The sequence below is a fragment of the Centropristis striata genome, chromosome 3, assembly GCF_030273125.1.
Source record: "Centropristis striata isolate RG_2023a ecotype Rhode Island chromosome 3, C.striata_1.0, whole genome shotgun sequence".
NCBI classification, from domain to species: Eukaryota; Metazoa; Chordata; class Actinopteri; order Perciformes; family Serranidae; genus Centropristis; species Centropristis striata.
In genome coordinates this window covers 2,978,338-3,006,278 of record NC_081519.1, presented here as the reverse complement: position 1 = coordinate 3,006,278, position 27,941 = coordinate 2,978,338, and the positions used below count along the sequence as shown (strand labels likewise).

The window sequence follows — 27,941 nt, the reverse complement described above, 5'->3', positions numbered from 1 at the left end:
TAATTTCTTATTTTAAGTGTTCAACATGCACTGCAAAAAAAAAAAAGTGGGGTGAACTTAAAATTTCAAGCGGATTGTAACGCCGCTATGAAATGTCAGCTAATGTTGCGACCACAATTTTGAGTTAGCATTGATACGCTAATGGCTACTCTTGTAGCTGTAACAAGCAGTGCCACTAGCATCAGTTAGCCACTAGCGTCAATTAGCCGCTAGCATCAATTAGCCGCTAGCATCAGTTAGCTGCTAGCTTTCGCTAATGACCGAATTTCACCGATTTCCCGCATTTCACAACAAAGAAATAAGAGTTATCAGAACTATTGTCCCTTGTTGTGAACCCCAACTTAAAGATATAAGTAACAACAACTCACCAACTTGTTTTTGAGCAGACAACTGGCTTCCTTTGTTGTGCTAACTTACATTATTGCCCTAAATGTCAATAATTTATATTTCCAAGTTTTACCAACTTAAATCACTGTTTTAGGCCAAAAAATATAAGTTGGCTTTTTTGCAGTGTGCTTATTTCTAGATTTAACAATCTTAAGTTAAGAAATCTTGTCAAGGTAAATTATCTGTCCATGCAGCAAGATCATTTCCCTCAGATTTACTGTTTTCATCTGGTTTTTAGACACACCTTTTTTTGCAGTGCAGGGCTAGTTTTGTATGAATTAATGAATTAGACTGGTAGAAACAGCAGCAGCAGGCCTGATCTTTGTGTGATGGTCTTTCGGAAAAAGTGAATTATTCATTCAACTATTAGCTGAAAATGAGCAAAAGTTACACAAACATGAAGATAATTCTGATCCCATAACTTTGTATTTTACATTAAAACCTTAAATGTGATATTCATTTTTAGTGTCCCTTGTAGGAATGAATAATTCCAACATTTAAGTGATTACATAATTGAAGAGGTTCAGCTGAATTTAATGTTTTATAAACTCTTTAAAATTTAACTAAATCCCCCGTTTTAAAGGCCAAGTGTCAGTCCTTGTGCAAAGTTAATATTGTCGTTAATAAGTCAGTTAATTAGAAAAAAAAATCCAAAGAAAGATGAGAATTGGGCCTTTTAATGCTGACTCATTGTACGTAATAAATATTATCCTGTTTGTTTATTAACTGACCTCCATGATGTTCAATATGTTCTTTATTCAAAATGGGACACTTTGTTCCACCGCACAAAAACGGTTTTGACACGGTACATGAAGTTTCTGTTCAAATTATTTATAGTCTGCATAAAAAACATAATTTAATCATTGGATTTAATCATTCATGGGTTTACCAGTGGGCATGTTTGATTCCTAAAAACCCTCAGGGTCATCTTTTTTTTGGGGAGTGTGGAAATTTGTTTTGGCCGTAGTCCAACCTCTCCTTAGTGTTATGTGTCACAGAATCTTTTTATGAAGAGGATGAATCTGTTCACTTCTCTGAATAATATCTCCGAGGCTTAATGTTACACTGTTTTGATCATTTTTGTATTTATCTATATGTACAATCTGAAACAGCATGTCACCAAGGGCTCTGATACCCAACCTTCTTTAAAATGTCTGTTCCACTCATGCTGAAGTTTTTTCATTACATAGTTAAATAATAATGAAAAATAACCCAACTTGATACAGTTCTACCTACAAATAAATCTGTTGAAATGTCACGTACACTAAAAAGGTATCAAATCGACTGGCTTGGCCATGACAAGTATGCTATGACTTCTCTGAGGGTTTCGGCAAACGTTTTTAAAAATTTTCGGCAAAAACACGCCAAAAAATCCCCCAATGTTAGGCTAGAGTGGGTGACACCATCACTAGAGTGCAGGAGATTTTTAACCGTCTACTTCTCCGGCATAATTTCACCTAGAGACTCCATTTAAACTTTAAACAGTAGACACAAGTCTTGTGTATCGGTGTATTAATCCACGTTTCGATAGGTCATATAGTTTTTTATCAATCCCTGTTCAATGACCATGATCATTTTGGAGAAATTCTGAGATTATAATGGGTGTGTATTGCACGGAATGTTCGTGTCACAGTGTGTGACATCATCGCCAGAGTGTGGAGGGAGAGAAAAAATTGTCAAAAAATTAATTTGAAAACTGTGGCCAGGCCGCAAATTCCACTCTACAGAAATAATTTATACATAGAAACGTAGGAAAATTGTCTTCTTGCCCACATTGGCGTGCTAAAGCTGTCAGAGTTATAGTTTGGGCGTAGGACGCACAGATGATCCACCAACACGCACCAACAGCCTCATAGTAAAATGGTAAAAAGAAGGGATAATTCCTGGAGGAAAGCAGAGGTACCAGCTTCTTCTGATCACTCTAAAAAAAATGTCTTCAGTTTTCTTCACAAAACACATATGTAGACGTTCAGCAAGAACTCAGGATTCGGTTCAATGATAGGGGGTACGGTTTTTATTTTTTTGGTAATTTTGTGTCTTTTTTTGGTAATTTTGTCTTTTTTTTTGGTAAGTTTGTGTCTTTTTTGTAATTTTGTCTTTTTTGGTAAGTTTGTGTCATTTTTAGTAATTTTGTGTCTTTTTTAAGTAATTCAGTGTTTTTTCAGTCATTTTGTGTCTTTTTTAGTCATTTTGTGTATTTTTGGTAATTTTGTGCCTTTTTTGGCAACTTTGTCTTTTTTTTGGTAAGTTTGTGTCTTTTTTGTAATTTTGTGTCTTTTTGGCAATTTTGTATCTTTTTTGGCAATTTTGTGTCTTTTTTTGTAATTTTGTGTATTTTGGGTTATTTTGTGTCTTTTATGGTAATTTTGTGTCTTTTTTAAGTAATTCAGTGTTTTTTCAGTCATTTTCTGTCTTTTTTTGGGTCATTTTGATACTACGTCCAGCAGCCCCCAGGTCATTTGAGTTTGAGACCCCTGCTGTAGGTCAAAGGTCATGCACTTTACTCTCTTTTGTCCCTGAAGAGCAGCTGATCTAAAAAACGTGTGTGGAATGAAGTAATGTGCCTGAGATCCATGCCAAGATTTAGAAAATCCCAACCGAGGCAGATGAAAGAGCCGACGTATGTTACCTTATTTAGTCCTCCTGAGTCATGAGTCGTCGGGTGAAAACCTTATTAGGAGAAATAATAAAAGACGCCTGGAGCAATAAATAGAGGGATTCCCCAGCAGCAGCTGAGTGAGCAGCAGGTGCCAAGAGACATAAATTCATGACAGATGACTTAATGTGAAACATGATGCGGTGGAGAGACGAGACGGAAATTATCACTAGTTTTCCTGTGTTGTCCTTGTATTTCAAAATAAAATGTCAACTTTTGTTACCGACTCACAGGATTTTTTTCCTGTGAGTCGGTAACAACAGTCGGTTTTACTGTTCATATTTTTAAGAGCAAACTTAAGACTTATCTTTTTAATTTGGCTTTTACCTGAAGATTTTTCTTTCTTTCACCTTAGTGTTATAACATCTTCTTTTTTATTTATTTATTTATTAGCTTATATATATAAACATATATATATATATATATATACACATATATATACATATATATATACACATATATATACATATATACATATATATATGTATATATATATACATATATATGTGTATATATATGTATATATGTATTTATATATGTGTGTGTGTGTATATATATATGTGTATTTATATATATATGTGTGTGTGTGTGTATATATATATATATATATATATACACATATATATATATTATCATGCTCTATTTCTTAATTATTTATTAATTGTTTTATCCTTTTCATCTAGCTTTTTTATTTTATTTTTAATTTATTTTATTTTATTTTTTTAACTTTCCATTGTTATTACTTTTACTTTTTATTATATATATATATATATGTATATATATATCTTATTTTGTTTTATCTTATCTTACTTTATTTTTCATCTAATTTATTTCTAACCTGCCTCCAGTGTTTCCTCACTGCTCCATCATTTTTTTATTATTATTATAGTTATTTTCTCCTTTTTTTAATGTAAAGCACTTTGTCTTTCATCTCTCTTGTATGAAAAGTGCCATACAAATAACGTCTAATTGATTGATTGATTGATTCCACCCAAAAACACATCCAGAGAGGAGGCTTACTGCCTCGTCTGTCTGTGACCCCGTTCCTTAGACTTTGTGATGCAATTGTTCTATTTCCTGTCCTAAACTGTTGTCGATAAAGCACTTTGCCTCAGACGTGTTGGCTAAAAGCACTCTATAAATACACTTGGCTCAGCCCGACACAGAAGAAAGTGCCGGAATACAGACATCAACATCTCTGCATCTGTGTGTTTCATGGAAAATCACTCCGACCCAGTTTTTTTTTTCAGCCGTTTAAGAGTCATTTTATGGGTTTTTTTTGGTCGATTTGTGTCTTTTTCTGGCCATTTTGCGTTTTTTTTTCTGCGATTTTGTGTCTTTTAACCCTTAATACGGCACTAATTGAAATACTTCCAGATTCCAAATTTCAACCCTGGAGAATATTGGAGGATATTACATACAGCCACAATGTGTAAAAACAACATACGGACTAAATATAGTTATTCGCCCGATAAAGGGTTAAAAGACACAAAATAACAGAAAAAAATGCAAAATGGCCAAAAAAAAAGACACAAATTGACCAAAAAAACCCCACAAAATGACCAAAAAAGACACAAAATGACAGAAAAGAAAACACAAAATGGCCAAAAAAAGACACAAAATGACAGAAAAGAAAATGCAAAATGGCCAAAAAAAGACACAAATTGACAAAAAAAAAACACAAAATGACCAAAAAAGACACAAAATGACAGAAAAGAAAACACAAAATGGCCAAAAAAGACACATAAATTGACCAAAAAAACCCACAAAATGGCCAAAAAAAAAGACACAAAATGACAGAAAAGAAAACACAAAATGGCCAAAAAAAAGACACAAATTGACCAAAAAAAACACAAAATGGCCAAAAAAGACACAAATTGACTAAAAAAAACACCCCGGTGCGATTGCCCCGTGGCCCTAATAATGACTTAATTGACCTCGATTTGCAATATAAAAATGAAACATTTTGCAAAAAGTCTCGTAATATCCTCCAATAACACTTCAGGGTCTACATTTTCAATTTCCAGGAGTGCCTTATAAAGGGTTAAGTGCTTTTATTCTGGTAAATCAGCTCAGGTATGTAAAAAAATATATATATATAACATCCAGAAAACTTTCTCACACTCACTTCTCCTGCTTCAGACACTTGTGTAAATTTAAACTCTGCACATGTAATATATGGGTCCATGAATGTGTGTGTGTGAGATAAGAGATAAAAATGAATAATATCTGTATCAAAGTAGGCCACAAGATAAAGACTGTTTTACATTTCTGTCTCCTGCAGCGGCCAGTGATAGTGGGATTAAAGGAGCCAGTTATTCATTAGAGTCACCTTGCTGTGTCCATAAACGTGTCATGTGGTTGTTTACATGAGTTTTGTTTCAACAGTAATGACTTTAAAAGTCCCAAACCGCAATCTGATCTGTAAACAAAGAGCGTATCGCTGCGGCCCTGAAGCTCAGTGTTCCAGCGTGTATTTTTTATCCATCTGAATTAGATTTATAATTTATATAAAGTTATTTGGACTTGCAAATGAATGTGTTGTGGAGAAAATATCATGAGGTCGGGGATAGATCATAGTGTTATTTCAATATGGAAATTAGCTTTTGACACATTTCAAAAGGTCAGTTCACATAATTTACAAAAAGTACAATTTGTTTGAACAAACCGCGTGTCCCTTCGGAGATAATAAAACTGTTTCAGATTAATCGCATTCATTAATTTAGCCCTTTATGGGTGGCTTGTATGAGGAGAACTTGACTATGACGGCATATTAGGGCCAAGTATGAATAAAAATGATTACATTTACTAGATTAAAGTGGCAAATCTACAAGAAAAAAAGTTGCAGATTTAAGAGATTTAAAGTGGAAAATCTATGCGAAAAAGTCGCAGATTTACGAGAAAAAAGTGGACTTTTTTCTCGCAGATTCACCACTTTAAATCTCATGAATCTGCACATTTTTTTCTTGTAGATTTGCAACTTTCGTCAAATTTTTTACCATTGATTTGAGATTTTTTGGTCACAAATTTGATATTTTTTTTCTCATAAATTTGTAACTTTTTTACCGTTAATTTGAGATTTTTGGTCACAAATTTGAGATTTTTTTTCTCATGAATTTGTAACTTTTTTACCGTTAATTTGAGATTTTTTGGTCACAAATTTGAGATTTTTTTCTCATAAATTTGTAACTTTTTCACCGTTAATTTGAGATTTTTTTTGTCATAAATTTGTAACTTTTTTCTCAAAATATAACCCCCCTCCCCCGGGTCCGTATGTTTTTTTTTTTTACACATTCTGGCTGTATGTAATATCCTCCAATATTCTCTAGGGTTGAAATTTGGAATTTGCAAGTATTTCAATGAGTGTCCTATTAAGGGTTAATCCTCTGGGGTCTATGATAACATGGCTTTTTTTAAAGCGCCGTAACAAAAAAAACAAGGTCACGTGGAGCGTACAGACTTGAAACTTTCTCCAGTTTTTGTTTTTTTTGACGTTCCGAGGTCATGTAAAACCAAAGATAGGATCGTTTTAATTTGATAGTACAAAAATATCTATTCAAGTGTAAAAGTAGGATGGGACATTTTGTAAAAACACTGTTCCTATAAATAAACATGTCTTTATGGTCATTTTTTGTGAATAGTTTTATTACATATGAATTTTACCTTTATATATGTTCATATTTGTAACCTATGTTTTACATGTTTCAGGTCTTAAACAGTTAAACAGCAGAAAGTGCAGGAATACAGACATCAACATCTCTGCATCTGTGTGGCTCATGGAAAATCACACCGACCCATTTTTTTTTAATAGTCAGATCATGTTGAAGTTGTGCTGAGAAAATACCAAATACCAAACATGAGTATAGTGAATATTATGTGGTATATAAAGGGGAAATAGGTTCAACTGCTGGTATGTCTTGCAGTAATATTTTCCTGTGTGTGCATTGTGCTAAATTGTGCATTGCTTTATGTTTCTGTGTGTGTGTGTGTGTGTGTGTGCGTGTGCTCTTATCTCTGTGTGTGAATGTGTTTTGGTGTGTGTCCAGGACAGGGGCGATCCATGTCGGGGATCGGATCCTGGCGATCAACAGCGTGAGTCTGAAAGGAAAACCGCTGAGCGAAGCGATCCACCTGCTGCAGATGGCCGGAGAGACGGTGACGCTGAAGATCAAGAAACAGCTCGACAGTAAGTATGAAGACTGTGAAAGGAAACATGGAATTATGAGGACTGTTTCTACTACAGTCCAGTACCATAGACTGTATGTAAATAATGGACGTAGTCACCGTGACGTCACCTGTTGGTTTGTGGCCCGTTGGAAGCATCAAGTTCAGCGTTATACTCGTCGCCATCTTGCGTCGCCATCTTGCGTCGCCATCTTGTTTCCGATTCAGGAAGCAGACCATATTTGGACTGTGGAGGAGGAGAGGGATCTGATCACTGACTACAGCCTCTCTACACCTCAACCTGACTGAGAGAAGCTGCTGCTAATTCATGTTAGCATTAACTGGAGCATTAACTGGGATGTTAGTTTGGCTAGCAACAAACAAAAACAAAATGTATCTTTCTGACCTCAGAAAACTGAGCAGCGACTCCTTGGAGTGTCTGTTAGTCCAACCAAACACTGAACAAGACATTTAATGAACAAAACGTTCAAATAAACTGTCATTAAGTGAAAATACAGTGAAAGGCTCAAAGTTATGAGAAAACATCCTCTTTTCTATCTATATAAAGTTATATATAACTTTATTGACACATTGCCGTGGATACGCATTGTTCTGCTTCTCTCCTGATGACGGCTCGCCTTGTTAGCCACATGTCAATCAAAGGTAGCCCCGCCCCAAATCATACGATTCTTTATCTTCTATTTTCTTCTAAATGGGGCCATTATTAGAACTATTGACATCAGATTGTCTTGAAGATGACTTTTACTAGCGATTGAGACCATAATGTTGTCCCTGATAATTTTTTCTGAGGTAATAAATCAAGTGAGAAGTTTTCAAATTTAGCACTGAAATGAATGGGCAGATTTCTTTTGCAGCCAAACTTAGCACCCCCTGCTGGAATTTTCGGTGAATTGCAGGCTTTATGCACTTCCTGGTTGGCCTCCATGCTCAGACACGGAGGTTGCCGTCTGCCCCATACCCAGAATGAGGAGAGTCTCACTCGCCGAAACGCCCCTAATTTGAATATGAGCCGTCCGAAGCGGACTTTTGATGGGACTTTTTTTCGTCCCTGTAAAAGAGCAGGGCCGTTTTTCTCCCCTGAAAAAAAGCCTGGTTGCTGATTGGATACCTGTCAATCAAAGGTAGCCCCGCCCCAAATCATATGATTCTATATCTTCTATTTTCTTCTAAATGGGGCCATTATTAGAACTATTAACACCAGATTGTCTTGTCTTTTTTACTAGATATTGAGACCTAATGTTGTTCTAAAAACAATTCTGAGGTAATAAATCAAGTGAGAAGTTTTCTCATTTTGCATTGAAATGAATGGACAGATTATTTTTGCAGCCAAACTGCTGGAATTTTCAGTAGAATGCAGCTTAAGGCACTTCCTGGTTTGCCTCCCTGCTCAGACCAGGAGGTTGCCGCCTGGTTACATGACAAAGATTATTCAATATTTTTAGCAACATTTTCCTTTGTGACGACTTCAGTGACCTTTTCTGAAAATGTTCTAGCGAGACAATCATCACAAGGCCATCATCATCATCATCATCATCATCATCATTTGAAGGGACAAATTTAATTCTAACTTTTTCTCTCCAAAGATTTGGAGGAGCGTAAGGCAGCCGAGGCAGAAGACACAACGGAGAACGAGATCAGTGACACGGAGGAGGACGACCTGACGGACAGCCAGCAGACCAACAAGCTGTCGGAGCTTTACTCCACCACCATCCCCAGCGTCGACTCCGCCATGGAGTCCTGGGACGGCTCAGGGCTGGACGCCGGCTACGGCAGCCAGGGTGAGCATGTGGAGCTTTAGCTTTAGCTTTTAAGGTTTATTTTATTTGCACAGTTATAATTACATAACATGACAAAGATAACATAGAGTGTAAAGTGCAGGGAGAGGCAGAAAACCCAGATGGGCTTATTTATTTAAAGCCTCCACCTAAAATTTCATAGAAAGTAATAAACTGATAATAGAAAAAAACACATGTATAACATCAACAAGTTATAATGACAATAACAAAAACAAAAATGAACATGTTATAATATATATTGTATTAAAAAAAGTCTTCATAGCGTCATATTGTTCCGCATAAAATCCAAGACGATGATATCAGTCTACCGATATATCTGTTGCATGTTACTATTTACAGTATAATTCAAAGTATGAATGTTTATATATAGTGGCAATCTGTAGATGAGCTCTTAATCTAGTTCCTTGTCTCCTGCTGCAGGAACCTACAGCCACCAGGCAGCTGGCATCGCCCTCCACCCTCATGAGTGGAGGAGCGCCAAGCAGCAGCGCAGCACCACGCCTCCTCCTGGACGCCGGAAGAACTACCCCTTCAGTGACGGAGGCTTCAGTGAGGACGACTGGGACAAACCACCAGGGTGAGACTGAGTTCTGTCACAGGGGTCTCAAACTCAAATTACCAGGGGGACGCTGGAGGCAGTTAGCCTGGCTAACACCAGACTAATCACAAATGAGATTAGTCTGGAAACCAGCCGTTCATTTCTCCGTAGAGGAGGTGTGGTTTACGATCCTCCAGAGCCGTTTATTGGACGCTTAGAATGTCTATCAAAGCGTCTGTAGGTAGCTCTTAGCCAATCAGATCAGTTATACCAGATGACGTAGTAGAGAGGCAGCGCTAGTAGCGGGGCTAGTGGCGGCGCTAGTAGCGGGGCTAGTAGCGGGGCTAGTAGCGGCGCAAATAGCGGGGCTAGTTGGTAGATTAGACTTTGGCCAAATCCTGTCGGAAGCATTAAGGCTAAAACATCCTTTTTGGTGGTGTAACAGGAGTGTAAAGTCAAACGTTGTTCTTCTTTTAAAATAAACTTTCGCTCTAAACTATTTAAAACACCATCTACAGCTAAAGAGAGTTTCGCGTCTGCAGCAGCCATGTTGGATCTGTAAGAAAACTACAAGCTTCCGTCTGTCCAGTAGTACGCGCCATTGTCTTGCCGTCCCTCCCCGCTCTGTGATTGGATCCCTAAAACAGGGCTAAGAAACCTCTCTGGTTTCCAGACTGTCTGGAGGTTCGAAATGAAATTCGAGCGCCCAAGGCAGTATGGGTATGCCCAGGCTAGGAGGCAGTATCAAAGTGACCAAAAAAGAGACAAAATTAATTAAAAAAAGACACAAGATGACAGAAAAAAAAAAATTACTTAAAAAAAAGACACAAAATGACTAAAAAAAAATAATGATAGAACTGTATGTAACCCTCTTATATGTTATATTTGCAACCTTTGTTCACATTTGCAACATTTGCATTTTTTTATTGAGCATGATAGTGTTTTGAAAGTAAAAAACAAGATTCAAAATCACATTTTATGTTGGAATAAAGGACTAAAAGAGACACAAAACGTCCAAAAAAAAAGACACAAAATGACCAGAAAAAGACACAAAATGACCAAAAACAGACACAAAATGACCAAAAAAAGACACAAAATGACTTACAAAGACATGAAAAGACATGAAAAGGATTAAAAAATGGACAGAACAGCCCAATAAGACTCCATAGAGTTAATGATACAGTCCAGCATCATTTGTTTTAGCTGTAAAACAGAAGGTTGCCTTTGATTCTGTGGTTGCCAGCACCAAGAGTTTGTGTTGAGGTTGAGTCATGAAGTCAGTGAGAATGACTGTGTGTGTGTGTGTGTGTGTGTGTGTGTGTGTGTGTGTGTAGTGATGAGTCAGGGGGTTAAGCCTTGTGAGGATAGCAACATTCACTGGGGTTATGTAACAGTAATGGGGGTGGAGAGATGAGGAGAGAAAAATCATCTGCAGAGTGAAAGTGAATTAATCTTGTCAGTGACGGAGACTCAGCGTTAAAGATTACTGCTGTTGGATTTAACGGGAACAAACAGCCCTGACCTGCTCCGACACGCTCTGTTGATGAGGCTCCCCACTGACTCTCCACTCAATGCCACACACACTTCTTTACATTACAACATGGAGCTCAAACTGGCGGCCCGCGGGCCAATTGCGGCCCTCGTGACCATATTTTGTGGCCCCCACCTTGATATGAAAGTTTAATGTGAGTTTTATATGAATGGCACTTTACTGTGTTGTGTGTGGAAGGTCCCTTTAATTACTTTTTTTGGTAATTTTGTGTCTTTTTTTAAATCAGTTTGTGTCTTTTTTTAATAATTTTGTGTCTTTTACGGTAATTCTGTTTCTTTTTTTGGGTAATTTTATGTCTTTTTTTAATTAATTTTGTGTCTTTTTTTTATAATTTTGTGTCTTTTTCGTAATTCTGTGTATTTTTTGGTCATTTTTTGTATTTTTTAAAATAATTTTGTCTTTTTAAAATAATTTTGTCTTTTTTTTAATAATTTTGTGTCTTTTTTTAGTAATGTTGTGTCTTTTTGGTAATTAAGTGTCTTTTTAAAATAATTTTGTGTCTTTTTTAAATAATTTTGTGTCTTTTTTTTGTAATTTTGTGTCTTTTTTGGTAATTTTGTGTCTTTTTTGTAATTTTGTGTCTTTTTTAAATAATTGTGTGTGTTTTTCAGTCATTTTGTGTCTTTTTTGGTCATTTTGTGTCTTTTTTTGGGTAATTTTGTGTTTTAAGTAATTTAGTTTTTTCAGGGATTAAAATGTTTTTGTTTGTTTGTTTGTTATTTCGTAACCAATTTAATTTCATGTGTGTGTGTGTGTGTGTGTGTGTGTGTGTGTGTGTGTGTGTGTGTGTGTGTGTGTGTGTGTGTATGTGTGTGTGTGACAGATTTATTGGCCAACCACCAGACGGGATTCTTTTGGATCCAGAAGACAGTTTCTGGTGTCAGGCGCTGGAGGATCTGGAGACATGCGGCCAATCAGAACTACTGCGGGAGATCGAGGTCAGTTAGCATGCTAGCATGCTAGCATCCACCTCCAGCTTTAACTGCACTTATAACCATTCATAAAGAAAATGCTTGAACCCAAAAGTTACCATAAACAAATGACTGGATGGTTACAATGGCATGTAAGTATTAGCATCAAGTGTGGAAACAAAGCAGACCGATTTATAGACACTTAAGCTGTTATAACACTTGATGCAAGGCGTTAACGACAGTTATTATAAGCTTAATTATACTGTTTTTATCCTTTGTTATATGGTAGGATGGTAGATGGTAGGCTCTGCACATTCCTATATACAGTATATCTAGTATACATTTTTAATTGTTTCAGCACTCTACGTAGCCCAAAGAAAATCTATAGTAGCTTTTTTTTTTTTTGCAAAACATTGATGTAGTCCTACTAGTGATGTGCCAATGAAGCCTCATGAACCATTTTCTTTATTTTTTCCCCACTAGATGGCAGTCTAGCAACGGTTTTGAGTGTGTTTTCAGCCTTTTTGCTGAACAGAGAGCTCCATCTAGTGGGCTCCGAAAATAAAGACAATGGTTCATGAGGCTTCATTGGCACATCACTAAGTTCTACTCAGAATCGCTCACAAATAAGCAGTTTTAGCGGGAAATTTAGATGTGTGTGTGTTGCTTTGTGCAGGCGTCCATCATGACAGGAACAGCCATCAGTCTGGGTGTAGATGGTGTCAACAAGCCTCCAGCCGAGCCCATACTGAGCCACAACAGGATGAGCCCTTTGCGGAGAAATTCTCTCTTGCACCAGGGAAACCTACTCCACCAGGGGGCACACCTCCACCAGGGGGCCCATCTGCATGAGGAGGCCCACTTGCATGAAGAGGCCCAACTCCACCAAGGTAATCATCTCCTTTATGTCTCATATGACCAAAGAAAATATATAACAACCAGGGCCGGGACTCGATTAAAAAATTAATCTAATTAATTCGAGGCTTTGTAATTAATTAATTAATCGAAATTAATCGCATTTTAATCGCATATATATTTGACCTGAGAACAGCGAGAAGTAATTTTTTTCACATGGATTTTTAGTATACCATTGAATCATGATGAATACATAAGCTTAAGCAACAAGTTTATTTTTGTTCAAAAAAAATAATAAGTGCGATTAAAATGCGTCAATTTTTTTATGCGTACATTTTTGTGTAATTAATTAATCTTAATTAACGCGTTAATTCCCGGCCCTAATAACAACTCAACTTAAACCTTTATATACAAGCATGCTGCTGTATAAACAAGATGTTCACTAAATGCTTGTAGAAACATTTTTGTACCACCCAGATGCCCACCTGCTCCAGGAGGCCCATTTCAACCATGAGGCCCACCTGCACCACGAGGCCCACCTGCACCAGGGAGCCCACCTCCACCAAGATAACCAATCCCCTCTCCTGCACCACGACCCCAAGGCAAAAGCCTCATTGAGAGTGTCGGAGAGGACGTGGGAGTCCCGTCGGATCAAAGAGGAGATGCAGGGGATTCTGTCCCCGACGCCTCTGGAGCTGCACAAGGTGAGTTCACGATAAATCTAATCTAATCTAAACCAAGGTTATTATAGGTAAAGAAAACTAACAAAATTACGAAAGCTAGAATTGAAAAAACTTTTTTGTTAACTGAAGTAAAAAATGAGAGTTAAAAAAACCAATAACTAACTTAAACTTTAGTCTATTTTTGATTTTTTTTTTGTCATTTTGTGTCTTTGTTTAGTCATTTTGTGTCTTTTTTTTAGTCATTTTGTGTCTTTGTTTAGTCATTTTGTGTCTTTTTTAGTCATTTTGCTTTTTTAGTCATTTTGTGTCTTTTTTAGTCATTTTGTGTCTTTGTCTATTTTTGTGTCTTTTTTTGTAATTTTGTGTCTTTTTTTGTAATTTTATGTCTATTTTTGTGTCTTTTTTTAGTAATTTTGTGTCTTTGTTCAGTCATTTTGTCTATTTTTGTGTCTTTTTTTGGTCATTTTGTGTCTTTTTTGGTCATTTTGTGTCTTTTTTAGTAATTTTGTGTCTTTTTTGGACATTTTGTGTCTTTTTTTAGTCATTTAGTCTATTTTTGTGTCTTTCTTTAGTCATTTTGTGTCTTTTTTAGTCATTTTGTCTTTTTTAGTCATTTTGTGTCTTTTTGTTTGTGGTCATCTTATCTTGAACTTTAGAGGTAAATTTACAGTAGGGCTCCACGCTGCTTTGTTTTCTAGTCTGGATGTCATCAAGAAGTCTGGATTTGGCGCTTTTGGAGACTCCAGAGGGTTAAAATTAACTGAATATGAAAAAAAAATAAATCACAACGAAATTGAAACTAAAACTAAGAAAAATCAAAAACTATTCTAACCTTGCTTCAAACCTCAGAGAAGATGCTGTCAGGATGTGGCTTCTGCTCCGGGTTAGGACATTAAATTAAATTACAACTTCAAGTTGGTTCAAGTTGAAAAACATCCATAACAATGACCTTTTTTACAAGTTCAAGCAGGGCATTAAGTGTACACAGTGCAGGATATTATGTAATATAGTGTATAGAGTGTACAGTACATTGGCCCCGCCCCCTTTGGCAGCGTGATGGAGTCACCCTCCTGTGGATTTGTAATGATGCCTGTAGATAAGAGCCAGTCCAGGCTTGTAGAGCCCAGAGCCACAATGAGAAATACATTTGTTTTCCCTGGGGGGAAAATGCATTAAAGCTACTAAATCTGTCTCAGTGACAGCCTCATTGGCCTGCAGCCAGAATGGTTCAGCCCCTAAACGGTGTCTCATTAAAACAGCATGCAGTATTCATACATCATGTTACAGCGTCTTTTTGAGTTCTTTGTTGGTCCGTAGCAAAACAACATCTTACTGTAATATCATTTAGGCGAGCACTTACCATTCTTGTTTACAGGAAAATCATACACTAGTGTCTTTTTTAGTCATTTTGTGTCTCTTTTTAGTCATCTTGTGTCTTCTTTTAGTCATTTTGTCTATTTTTATGTCTTTTTTTGGTCATTTTGTGTATTTTTTTCAGTCATTTAGTCTATTTTGTTTCTTTTTTAGTCATTTTGTGTCTTTTTTTAGTCACTTTGTGTCTTTGTTTAGTCATTTTGTGCCTTTTTTTAGTCATTTTGTGTCTTTGTTTAGTCATTTAGTCTATTTTTGTGTCTTTTTTAGTCATTTTGTGTCTTTTGGTCATTTTGTGTCTTTTTTTAGTCACTTTGTGTCTTTGTTTAGTCATTTTGTGTCTTTTTTTAGTCATTTTGTGTCTTCTTTTAGTCATTTTGTGTCTTTGTTTAGTCATTTAGTCTATTTTGTGTCTTTTTTTAGTCATTTTGTGTCTTTTTTTTAGTCATTTTGTGTCTTTTGGTCATTTTGTGTCTTTTTTTAGTCATTTAGTCTATTTTTGTGTCTTTTTTAGTCATTTTGTGTCTTTTGGTCATTTTGTGTCTTTTTTTAGTCATTTAGTCTATTTTTGTGTCTTTTTTAGTCATTTTGTGTCTTTTGGTCATTTTGTGTCTTTTTTTAGTCATTTAGTCTATTTTTGTGTCTTTTTTTAAAATGCATTAAAGCTACTAAATCTGTCTCAGTGACAGCCTCGTTGGCCTGCAGCCAGAAAGGTTCAGCCCCTAAACGGTGTCTCATTAAAACAACATGCAGTATTCATACATCATGTTACAGCGTCTTTTTGAGTTTTTTGTTGGTCCGTAGCAAAACAACATATCTTACTGTAATATAATTTGGGTGAGCACTTACCATTCTTGTTTACAGGCAATTCATACACTTTTTTTAGTCATTTTGTGTCTTTTTTTAGTCATTTTGTGTCTTTTTATAGTAATTTTGTGTCTTTTTTTAGTAATTTTGTGTCTTTTTTAGTCATTTTGTGTCTTTTTTTTTGTAATTTTGTGTATTTTTTTAGTAATTTTGTGTCTTTTTTTAGTAATTTTGTGTCTTTTTTAGTCATTTTGTGTCTTTTTTAGTCATTTTGTGTTTTTTTTTAGTCATTTTGTGTCTTCTTATAGTCATTTTGTGTCTTTTTTAGTCATTTTGTCTTTTTTTAGTCATTTTGTGTCTTTTTTAGTCATTTTGTGTCTTTTTTTGGTCATTTTGTGTCTTCTTATAGTCATTTTGTGTCTTTTTTAGTCATTTTGTCTTTTTTTAGTCATTTTGTGTCTTCTTATAGTCATTTTGTGTCTTTTTTAGTCATTTTGTGTCTTTTTTTAGTCATTTCATGTCTTCTTATAGTCATTTTGTGTCTTTTTTAGTCATTTTGTGTCTTTTTTTAGTCATTTTGTGTCTTTTTTAGTCATTTCGTGTCTTCTTATAGTCATTTTGTCTATTGACCTGTCAATCAAAGGTAGCCCCGCCCCAAATCATATGATTCTTTATCTTCTATTTTCTTCTAAATGGGGCCATTATTTACACTATTAACATCAGATTGTCTTGAAGATGATTTTTTACTAGTGATTGAGACCATAGTGTTGTCCTGAAAAACTTTTTCTGAGGTATTAAATCAAGTGAGAAGTTTTCAAATTTTGCACTGAAATGAATGGGCAGATTTTTTTTGCAGCCAAACTTAGCGCCCCCTGCTGGAATTTTCGGTGAATTGCAGGCTTAAGGCACTTCCTGGTTGGCCTCCATGCTCAGACCAGGAGGTTGCCGCCTGGTTTAATCATGCTTCAGTGAAGTATGTAGCGTGGTTGAATACTGTACATTAGAACCACGCTGCAGCACAAAGCCTTTTCTTTTAAATCCGCTTATATCAATCCCTGATATTATCTGTCAAGAGACATGAAAGAGAATGTGAATTAGGTTTGCAGTCAAATTTCATGAAAATTATATGATTATTCTGTCCATGTTCTTTAAAAAAAATAAAAAAAAGATGAAATCGTAGAAAAAACATTTGATTGGATGTCACAAAATACCAAGCCAACATTAAGCATCTGTGGCTTGTATTGTTTTTTGCCACGTCAGCATGTTAAATCGGTCAGTTCAGCCTGATGAAAAAGTGATTTTACCATTTATACTGCAAAAAAGGGGTGAAAAAACCCCCAGATAAAAACAGTAAATCTGAGGGAAATGATCTTGCTGCATGGACAGATAATTTACCTTGACAAGATTTCTTCAATTAAGATAATTAAATCTAGAAATAAGCATGTTGAACGCTTAAAATAAGAAAATAACTCTTAAAATAAGATGAATTATCTAACACTTCTAAATCTAAAGTTTTTTTTATCTTGGTAAGAAACAAATAATCATCAGGTCACTCTGCTCGGGCCAGTTCATCACTGCTGGCAGCTTTAATTTATCTCTTTTGCACATTTTTTGACCAAAAGACATAAAAACACCAAAAAAAGACACAAAATGACAAAAAAAAAAACGAAAAAAAGACACAAAAAAAGACACAAAATGACCAAAAAAAGTCGAAAAAAAGACACAAAATGACCAAAAAAGTGGAAAAAAGACACAAAAACACCAAAAAAAAGACAAAAAGACAAAAAAAGACACAAAAACACAAATAAAAGACACAAAATTACCCCAAAAAATTGAAAAAAGACACAAAAACACAAAAAAAGACACAAAATTACCAAAAAAAAGAAACAAAAAACCCCACAAAAAAGACACTTTTTTTTATCTTGGTAAGAAACAAATAATCATCAGGTCACTCTGCTCGGGCCAGTTCATCACTGCTGGCAGCTTTAATTTATCTTGTTTTAAGAGTTAATTTCATCATTCTGTCTTTTTAGTGGTCATTTTTACATCTATTTTTGGTCAGTTTGTGTCTTTTTTTGTCAGTTTGTGTCTTTTTTTGTCAATTTGAGTCTTTTTAGTCGTCATTTTTACACATTCTGGCTGTAGTTAATATCCTCCAATATTCTCTAGGGTTGAAATTTGGAGTTTGCAAGTATTTCAATGAGTGCCCTATTAAGGGTTAATACAATAAATATGAAATTAAATGGAAAATCTGAACTTTTTGGGGGGGAAATGGGCAGGTCTCAAAGGCACCTTATGCTGATATTGTGGCTTGTTGTGAGACGAGCTGTGCTAACTTCTTCTTCTTCTTCTTCTTCTTCTTCTTCTTCTTCTTCTTCTTCTTCTTCTTCTGCAGGTGACGGTGGTAAAGGACCCGGAGATCGACGACTTTGGCTTCAGCGTGTCCGACGGCTACTTGGAGAAAGGAGTTTACGTCAACATGATCCGACCTGACGGGCCAGCGGACAGAGCCGGGCTCAAACCCTACGACAGGATCCTGCAGGTATTGATGATTGATCATCCATATCAAACAGTGGAGAAGTCTTTTTATACATCGTCCAACCTGTTCCTGCTGCTCATAACAAGGCAGCAGGGAAGTATGCATGTTGATGCACAACAAGGTCTAAGTGACCCGACTAAGTTTTTATATTCTATATCTTTGTAATAAATTAATTCCATCTTTCAGTATTGCAGGTTTTCCTCAAATAACTTGTTTTTGATCATCATGCATCCTAATTTTTTGTTTTCATTTCTTACTTTTTGAATAAAAACCCTTTTTTTTAGCACTGCGCTTCCAATGCACAAGGTGATTTTTGACCCATGTTGTGCATTAGAAGGTGTTCATATGTTGTGCATCATTTAATGCATTAACCTTTTATTCAGCAAAGCTAAAAAAAACACCTTCAAGGGGAGTTTTTTTTTTTTGCACAGATTTTTCTAATTTTGCAGTGTGCATTCAGCATTTTTAATGCAATCTTTTGTGTTTGCTGTTTTGTTGTGTGTTTTTTGTAATTTATTTGTGTGTTTTTATGTGTGTTTTTGTAAAAAAAAAAAAACAGTTGTGTGTTTTTTGTAATTGTTTTATATTTTTGTGTTTTTTGTATTCTTGTGTTTTTATGTGTGTTTCTTGTTATTATTTTGTGTGTTTTTGAATTATTTTTTTTTGTGTGTGTTTTTTGTAATTTTGTTGTGTTTTTATTTGTGTTTTTGAAAATATGTTGTGTGTTTTTTGTATTTTTCTGTGATTTTGGTAATTTTTTTGTGTTTTTATTTGTGTTTTTGGTAATTTTTTGTGTTTTTATTTGTGTTTTTGTATTTTTTTTTTTTGTTTTTAATTTTAATTTTTTTTATGTTTACTGGTTTTTTTGTAATTTATTTGTGTGTTTTTTTGTGTTTTTTGTAATTTTTGTGTTTTTGTATTTTTTTGTGTGTTTTTTGTAATTATTTTTGTTTCATTTTTTTGTGTTCAAAATGTTGATCCAGTAAGTCAAAATGAAAATAATAATCAGGTCATATAGGTGAGGTTGTGCTGAAAACAATGATACCAACACGTCCCGGTAAAGCTCTTTAAATGGTTTATACAGACAACATAGCCCCAGACTCCAAAGATTTAACCAGCAGCAGCTCCGTTTACCTGAGCAGCCTTTTGTCTCCTCTTGGTCCAGGTGAACCACGTGAGGACGAGGGACTTTGACTGCTGCCTGGCGGTTCCTCTGATCACCGAGGCTGGAGACAGACTGGAGCTGGTCATCAGCCGCAACCCGCTGGCCAACGACAACGACGACCCCGAGGACAATAACAACTCTCTAGACCACCCGCTAGACCTGTAACACACACACACACACAACAAGAGAGAAGGATAATAAATCTCTAGACACACACACACACACACACACACACACACTGTCACACTCAGGCAGGAAACAATACGATAACTGGTGGAAAAGTGGAAAGTTACTGGAACTGGCCCACACACACACACACACACACACACACACACACACACACACACACATGCATATACATACACTCTTTACTTGCAATAATTATACTTCAACACAAAGACTCCTTCAGGAACACACACACACACACACAAACACACACAGCAAAATCTGGAGTGTTAATTCAACTCACAGAGTGTTAAATTTAACACTTTTTCCGAGTTTATATAGTTTATCTCACGGATTCTGAGTTAAAATTACACTTTGAAAAGTGTTCATATTTTAAATCTTTAATAGTGTTAAATATTTGACACCCTTGGTGTTGTTTTATGACACCACATAGGTGCACTTTTAACTCAAAATTGTGTTATTCCCTTTCATTTTTAACATATTTTGTGTTACTTTTTAACCCGAAAATCATGTTATTTCCGTTCACTCATGTGATAATTACACTGTAATGAATTTCACTGTAAAATAACAGTAAAATACTGCACTGTAATAAATTATTCTGTAGTCATTTCATTTTACTTAATACATTTGATAAAATGTATTAAATATAAATGCGTCCTTGATTTTGAGGCAGTTGTTTAAGTAACTTTAATATAAAAATGTTTGAGATAGAATCTACTTATTTCACTTTATTCAAACTTTAAATCTCATAAATCTGCGTTTTTTTTTTTCTCGTAGATTTGCCACTTTAATCTCGTCAACTTTTTTACCATTTATTTGAGTTTTTTTGGTCACAAATTTGAGATTTTTTCTCACAAATTTGTAACTTTTTATACCGTTAACTTGAGATTTTTTTCTCATAAATTTAGCAGGGACGCCAGTATTTAACTGTTATTTTACAGTCCATGTACTATAATTTATTTTAAGAGTATATTATCATATTTTGGATTACAGTATATGACCGTAGGATAACGGAGGGTGTTGTGGTTATTTTACAGGCCATTTATTGTAATTTATCAAACAGTATAATACCATTTAATGCTGTTAAATTACAGTTATCGATTGTTAATTGACCGATTTAACTGTTAATTTACATGTGAGGGATGAATATTTAACAGTATTTTACAATTAGTACAAAATACAGTAGGATACTGTTCTAAATCTACAGCAATTTGTTACAGTGTAACATTCATTGTTTTGTTTTACGATACATTAAAAGTGCATTCTGTCTTTAGCCGAACAAACAAGTCACAAAATCTGAAAATCAACTCCAGCTGAAGTGAATCTAACTCAGGTGTCAGGTGTTTTTGATCAATAAAAGTGTTAAAACAACTCCAAAATCAACGCTCACCAACTCAAAATTATCAACACTGAATAAACAACACTACAGATTTTGCTGTGCTCAAGCATGTTGAACTTCTGTCACACAGTTTAAGTCTCAGTAGAAGCAGAGAAAAGCAGCAGAAACCCTCCTGAAAGCTGCCTGGAGTCCTCACAGTGCTGCTCCAATACAAACAACCACTTATTTGGCCCCTTAACCAGCAATTAACTCATTCAGATGTTACTTTCACCTAAAACAAATTAATGAAAACCTGCAATTTGAGTGAGGTAATTGAGCTGCTTGATGCCAGAGGGATCTGTCTTATTACGCTTTAATGGGCAAAAGAGCCACTGCACTGCAAAAAGGTGTTTAGTCTAAAAACCAGATAAAAACAGTAAATCTGAGGGAAATGATCTTGCTGCATGGACAGATAATTTACCTTGACAAGATTTCTGAAATTAAGATTATTAAATCTAGAAATAAGCATGTTGAACGCTTAAAATAAGAAATTAACTCTTAAAACAAGATAAATTAAAGCTGCCAGCAGTGATGAACTGGCCCGAGCAGAGTGACCTGATGATTATTAGTTTCTTACCAAGATAAAAAAAAATTGTCTTTTTTTTGTGTTTTTTTTATTTTATTTTTGTGTCTTTTTTTGTCATTTTATGTCTTTTTGTGTCTTTTTTGTGTGTTTTTTTTTTGTCTTTTTTGTGTTTTTTATTGTTTTAAATTTTTTTGGGGGTCTTTTTTGTGTATTTTTATGTCTTTTTTTGGTCAAAAAATGTACAAAAGAGGTAAATAAAAGCTGCAAGCAGCGATGAACTGACCTGAGCAGAGTGACCTGACAATTATTTGTTTCTTACCAAGATTAAAAAAAAAGTGTCTTTTTTTTGGTGGGTTTTTTTTTGTCTTTTTATGTGTTCTTTGGTCATTTTATGTCTGTTAGTGTCTTTCTTTGGTCATTTTGTGTCTTTTTTTTTTGGTCTTTTTTTTGTGTCTTTTTTTTTTGGTCAAAATATGTACAAAAGAGTTAAATTAAAGCTGCCAGCAGCGATGAACTGGCCCGAGCAGAGTGACCTGACAATTATTTGTTTCTTACCAAGATAAAAAAAATAAACTTTACATTTAGAAGTGTTAGATAATTTATCTTGTTTTAAGATTTAATTTCTTATTTGAAGCGTTCAACATGCTTATTTCTAGATTTAATAATCTTAATTTAAGAAATCTTGTGAAATGAAATTATCTGTCCATGCAGCAAGATAATTCCCCTCAGATTTACTGTTTTTATCTTGTTTTTAGACGCCCCGTTCTTGCAGTGTGGGATTGTTTTCCTCCCCTGACTAAACATTTCATGTTAAAATGATTTCTTAAGAACTTTTGTGCAACACAGTTGGGCAGCTGTGCTTGCAGAGATGCCCCGGAGAAAACTGTGTTGTCAACAGAAGAATATTTTTAGAGATTTTCACCCCTTCCTGTTTGTTTTGGGGATTTTTTTTTGTTTTTGCAAACTGCTGGAAGAGTTTCCACTCTACAATGCCCAATTTGTTACTGCTGTGGTCTGAGAGCACTGGGTTCATTTCACCTCAGCTCATTACTGGCCTACAAAGCCAAAAAGCAGTAGCTACTATGTATGCGTTTAAAAAAGCAGAACTCAATACTAAATACACAATAATCAAAAAAACAACATATTTATGCCATAAAGGTTGCTGTGTGTAGCACTTATGATCAGATGATTAGAAGTCAACCAAAAAAAAGAGAGAGTATTTTGAAGTTTAAAGTGTCCGTTTAACGAAATGAACAAAAGAAAATACAAACTGAGTAAAAAACAAAATCTCATTTATGTTGGGTTTTTTTATAGAGAAGAAAATTAAAAACATTTGGCAAGTTCTTGTCTCCCCCTGTTCAGATTATTATTATTCCATTCCATAATCCTTTGAAAAACAACTAAGAATGGAGAAGAAAAAGAAAATCATCTTTGGAAGAAGTAAAAGTTTTTACACATTAATTATGGGATAGAAGTATAATCATCATAAACAAGCATGGTGAAGAAGTTTACCGCAGCATCAAAACTGTGTTTTACACTGTGAGCCTCTGAGGCAAGTTTTGGGGATTATTGTGTTATGACATAAAACAGGAATAAACCAATTTTCTTCAACAACAAACAGAGCTTAAGCTTGTGAGTTTCCGATGAAAACAAATGGAAGACAAGACATGAGAGGCTGGTGGGAACATTTATCCAACTTTGTTTATCTTTACAGTTAACTGACAAAAGTGTTATATAGGGTCTATTTGCCTGGGTATATTTCTTAAAAACAGTACTGACTCAAATATACATTACTTACAGTAGAAGCAGGTGGCACTTAGGCTCTGATTTAGCATTTACATTTACAGCCCTATGCTCTTACAATTTAAGGCTACACCATAAGCATGTTAAGTGGAACCTGGTCTCACAGGAACCCGTGAAATAGCCACGGATCCGCTTAACTCAAAATCCGTGGAATAGCCACGGAATCACTCAAATTTCCGTGAAACTGACACGGATTTCGCTACAATGCAAGTTAAAGACAGTCATATCCCGTGGCTATTCCATGGATATTTGTTCCTATTGGTTTGTTCCAAGTCACGTGACTTTCAAGGTCCCGGCGGTCAGAACAAAAAACATGGCGGACAGTTCTCTCATTTTGAGTGGAAAAAAAATCAATATTTTGACTTAGTTTCTGCATAAAAATGGATTTTGATCACATTTCTAGCAAGAAATATATGTTTTATTTTCTAAATATTCACTCAGTGAATGTACATAATCACTTTGTATGTTGGAATAGCTATTTAAGCCAATTAAGAGAATCCGTGGCTGTTTCACGGATTCCTGTCAGACCATGTTGGTTAAGCGGTATTGACTAGAGTCATGGGTTAGTAGATGGCTCCACCTTTGTCAATGATTTAGCACACCAGTATGACAACAAATAAAGTCAAAAACAAGTAACAACATCTTAGCTACAGGAAGCAACAGGGTTCACAAGCAATAGAGTTTTGAAAAGTTAATTCTCCAAGTATAAACAGCAGCGTGTTTAGGAATATATGCTCATAATTTCCACCAGAGTCTCATTTATAGCAAGCTTTAACAAAAAAAATCCTCCACAAACCACCTTCAAATGATAACAGTATAGATAGAACCATGAACACTGCAATGTTACTGCTGTTTGGCTTTGTGTGAAAGACCAAGAACATTAACAAAGAGAACAGCATCATCTGCAAACAGACATAGAATTCATCAGGATGCTGAAGAGAAGTACCAATCGTGGGGCGGCATAGCTAACCTATTGTTCATTTTGTGATAAAAGAACCATATTTGGTACATATGTAGCTTAATATATTTGGAAAAAGACTGGATATTGGGCCATCACATATTCGCAATCTGATGACCATGGCTGGCAATTTTCCAAAATGGCGAATAGAACCTGGGCCTCCAAACTGCTGTTCACATGTTTACACCCCCATAAATATTAATTACATAAAAGTTCAAGTGAAAATATGTTTTTTGACAATGTAAAACAATAACAAATTAAAGAAATTGCAACAAAATGGGGAGATTGCCTCTGCATGTTACTGTAATAAATGGAGCTCCTTGGCGTTCCGATTTTCTGCTATATTTCTTCTTCTATATTTATCAACACATCTGCCAAATATGCTGCTTTTATCACAAAAAAAACAATTGGTATGATGTATATTAAGCTATGCCGCCCCACTACAAGTAGTTCAGCAAGAAACAAGTCACACACACACACAAACAAACACACACAAGCATATATTCTTACAGAACAGGGCCAGCATGTGCAGGTAACATAAGGACATGCAACAATGCAGTTTGTGCACGTGTGTGATAATGTGTTTTATGTTGTGCATGTATAAGTGTGTGTCAGTACATTTCTATTTTTGTGGGTGTATCTGAAAGGGTGCATATACATGCTGTTCTCCATTTGGCCAATTGAAACTGCTTAATTCCCACCGTAGCTTTGGGTAAGCTTTATATGCATTTTGCACAGAACTGTGGCTTTTGTCCCCTATTTCGTACAGCTGCAGCCAATTTTGATAGTTATGAGAGTTTCAAAGTGGGATGATCAGCTTGTTCCAGAAGTATTGCCATTTCATGATGTCATTAATCTGAGCTAACATTTAAATATAGGATTTTGCCTGATAATATAATACTATAGCTTTATATGATACCCACAATTAAATATTTCAACTTGGCGGCCAGTGGCTAGGCATAGTGGCTATAACAATATAACATGCTTTTTCCATGCAAAAGAAAACAAAACGTGTAATAGTTGCAGAAATCATCCAAAATTGAGATTATTATGCTACTTTTTAATCAAATAACTCTACAAACCACCTTCAAATGATAACAGTATAGATAGAACCATGAACACTGAAATGTTACTGCTGTTTGGCTTTGTGTGAAAGACCAAGAACATGAACAAAGAGAACAGCATCATCTGCAAACAGACATAGAATTCATTAGGATGCTGAAGAGAAGTACTAATAGTGGGGTGGCATAGCTAACCTATTGTTCATTTTGTTATAAAAGAACCAAATTTGGTACATATGTAGCTTAATGTATTTGAAAAAAGACTGGATATTGGGTTGAAATTAAATATTTCAACTTGGCGGCCAGTGGCTAGGCATAGTGGCCACTACAATATACCATGCTTTTTCCATGCAAAAGAAAACACAAGTTGCAGAAATCATCCAAAATTGAGATTATTATGCTACTTTTTAACCGAATAACTCTATCTCTTTTGCAGTGATATTCAAATATGATAATTTCATGCCCATCTGAAATGTAAAAATTCTGCCTGCAACAGCTGCACTCACTCTGCAACACTCTTACTACAATACCCAAATGGCAAACTAAAAAAAAAAAAGAACATTTATAATGACTTTTCTTTTACCCTTCTACCTATTTTTTTGCTTTTTGGCACCAGTTGAGATTCCTTCCACTTCCTCCTTCATCATTTTCTCAAATTCCTGCCAGAACTTTCTTTGCCCTTATTATCTGTGGATTAGCAGAAATGAGACTGGCTGTCCCTCCCCTCCTACTGCACTTGGCAGAGTGTGTGTGTGTGTGTGTGTGTGTGTGTGTGTGTGTGTGTGTGTGTGTATGTGTGTGTGTGTGTGTGTGTGTGTGTACACGGGTCGGTAGATAAGATTTTCTTACATGTATTCCTGTGTGTGTGCATGTATGTAAGCACAATAGAGAGAACCAACACTGTGTGAATGTACAAAAATGTGTGTAAGAGAGAGACAAGACAGAGACACACAGGAATACTATATGTGTGTGTGTGTGTGTGTGTGTGTGTGTGTGTGTGTGTGCGTGTGTGTGTGTGTGTGTGTGTGTGTTCTTGTACTTCCTACATAGTGAGGACCGGAACGCGTTTTAAACCAACAGAGTGAGGACATTTTTGCAAAGTGAGGACATTTCGGCCAGTCCTCACTTCTTTAAAGGCTTTTTTTGAGATTTCAGACTTTGTTTTAAGGGTTAAAGGTTACATGATAATGATAATTAACTGAAACTGTATTGTGTGGTTACAAAACTAAAATTATAGTGAAAATGTCCTTCGTTTTCGTCTTTGTCATTTTTTTTCATCCATAATGAAGATGGATAAGACAAAGGAAATAAAGGCAAAATTTACTGTGACCTCTTTTAATCTCCCACCCAACAAATACCCCATTACAAAAAAACTACAACTAATAAAAACTTAACTAAAACTAAAGCATTTTCAAAAAATAAATACGAAACTAAAACTAGCAAACTCACTCTAAAAACTCATTAAAACTAACTGGATTTGAAAACAAAAATTCACAACCCAATTAAAACTAAAACTGATGAAAAATCCAAAACTATTATAACCTTGTTAGGGAATTCACTGTTACAATGAGGGTCCTCACAAAGATAGAAGTACAAGAATGTGTGTGTGTGTGTGTGTGTGTGTGTGTGTGTGTGTCTGTGTGTGTGTGTGTGTGTGTGTGTGTGTGTGTGACAGACAGAGAATTGCCTTTGTCCTCTGAAGGATTGGAAAATGTTTCGACAGGAACAATCACAACCACTGTTCTCTCTCCCTCTTTCACTGTTTCTATGTCTCCCACTCTTTCCTCACGTTGTTACATAATACATTTAGAATCCAGCTGCCCCCTTGAGAACACCCGTGTGTGTGTGTGTGTGTGTGTGTGTGTGTGTGTGTGTGTGTGTGTCCCTCTCTCTGTGTCCAGGTTTCTGTATGTACTATATATACACATGTGTTTACATGTAAGTATCTAAAGATGTCTGCTTTTTTTTTCTTTAAGCCTTTTAAGCATGTGTGAGATTTTGAACATATGTGTGTGTATGTACTTGTACATCTATCTACGTGGGGACCAATGCTTGTAGTTTTACCTACACAATGGGGACATGTTTGAAAAGTGAGGACATTTTGGATTTCCCCACTTTTTTGATGGGTTACGACTTAGTTTTATGGTTGAGGTTAGATATTTAGTTGTGATGGTTAAGGCTAAGGTAAAGGGAGAGGGAATGTGTTAAGATAATGAGTGTCCTCACAAAGATAGAAAGTACAGGAATGTGTGTGTGTGTGTGTGTGTGTCAGAAAGAGAAAGCACGAGGTGGTGTACATTTCATTGTACAGTGGTGATCATTTTCAGGGTTGTGAAACCCCAATGAGACTGAAAACAGTATGAACTCAGTTTTCGTGAGCGAGCCGGAGAAAGACAACTTTTTCATAAATAAATAACAAAAAAAAGGGACTTCTCTCTAAGCACTTACTACAAAAAAGCACACTGTTGAATACCATGCACTGTAAGTATTTTCATGTACAATGAAACAAACTTGTCTGAGTGTTTTTTTACGCAACGTCGAGTGGCCAAAACAAACAAACAAAAAAAAGTTTTGTAAAGCAACA

General features: G+C 35.4%; 1 protein-coding gene across 1 annotated transcript in view; it reads left to right on the top strand.

Annotated features, from left to right (window-relative positions):
* grip2b (glutamate receptor interacting protein 2b) overlaps window positions 1-20,362 on the top strand; it is a 494,738-nt gene extending 474,376 nt beyond the window's left edge. The window contains 8 exon segments of the mRNA XM_059329756.1: window positions 7,090-7,244; window positions 8,833-9,006; window positions 9,445-9,601; window positions 11,938-12,052; window positions 12,702-12,915; window positions 13,337-13,584; window positions 18,137-18,283; window positions 19,446-20,362. Of these exon segments, the coding sequence (XP_059185739.1) occupies window positions 7,090-7,244; window positions 8,833-9,006; window positions 9,445-9,601; window positions 11,938-12,052; window positions 12,702-12,915; window positions 13,337-13,584; window positions 18,137-18,283; window positions 19,446-19,610 (1,375 nt within the window). The 3' untranslated portion in view covers window positions 19,611-20,362.
* The last annotated feature ends 7,579 nt before the right edge of the window (window positions 20,363-27,941 follow it).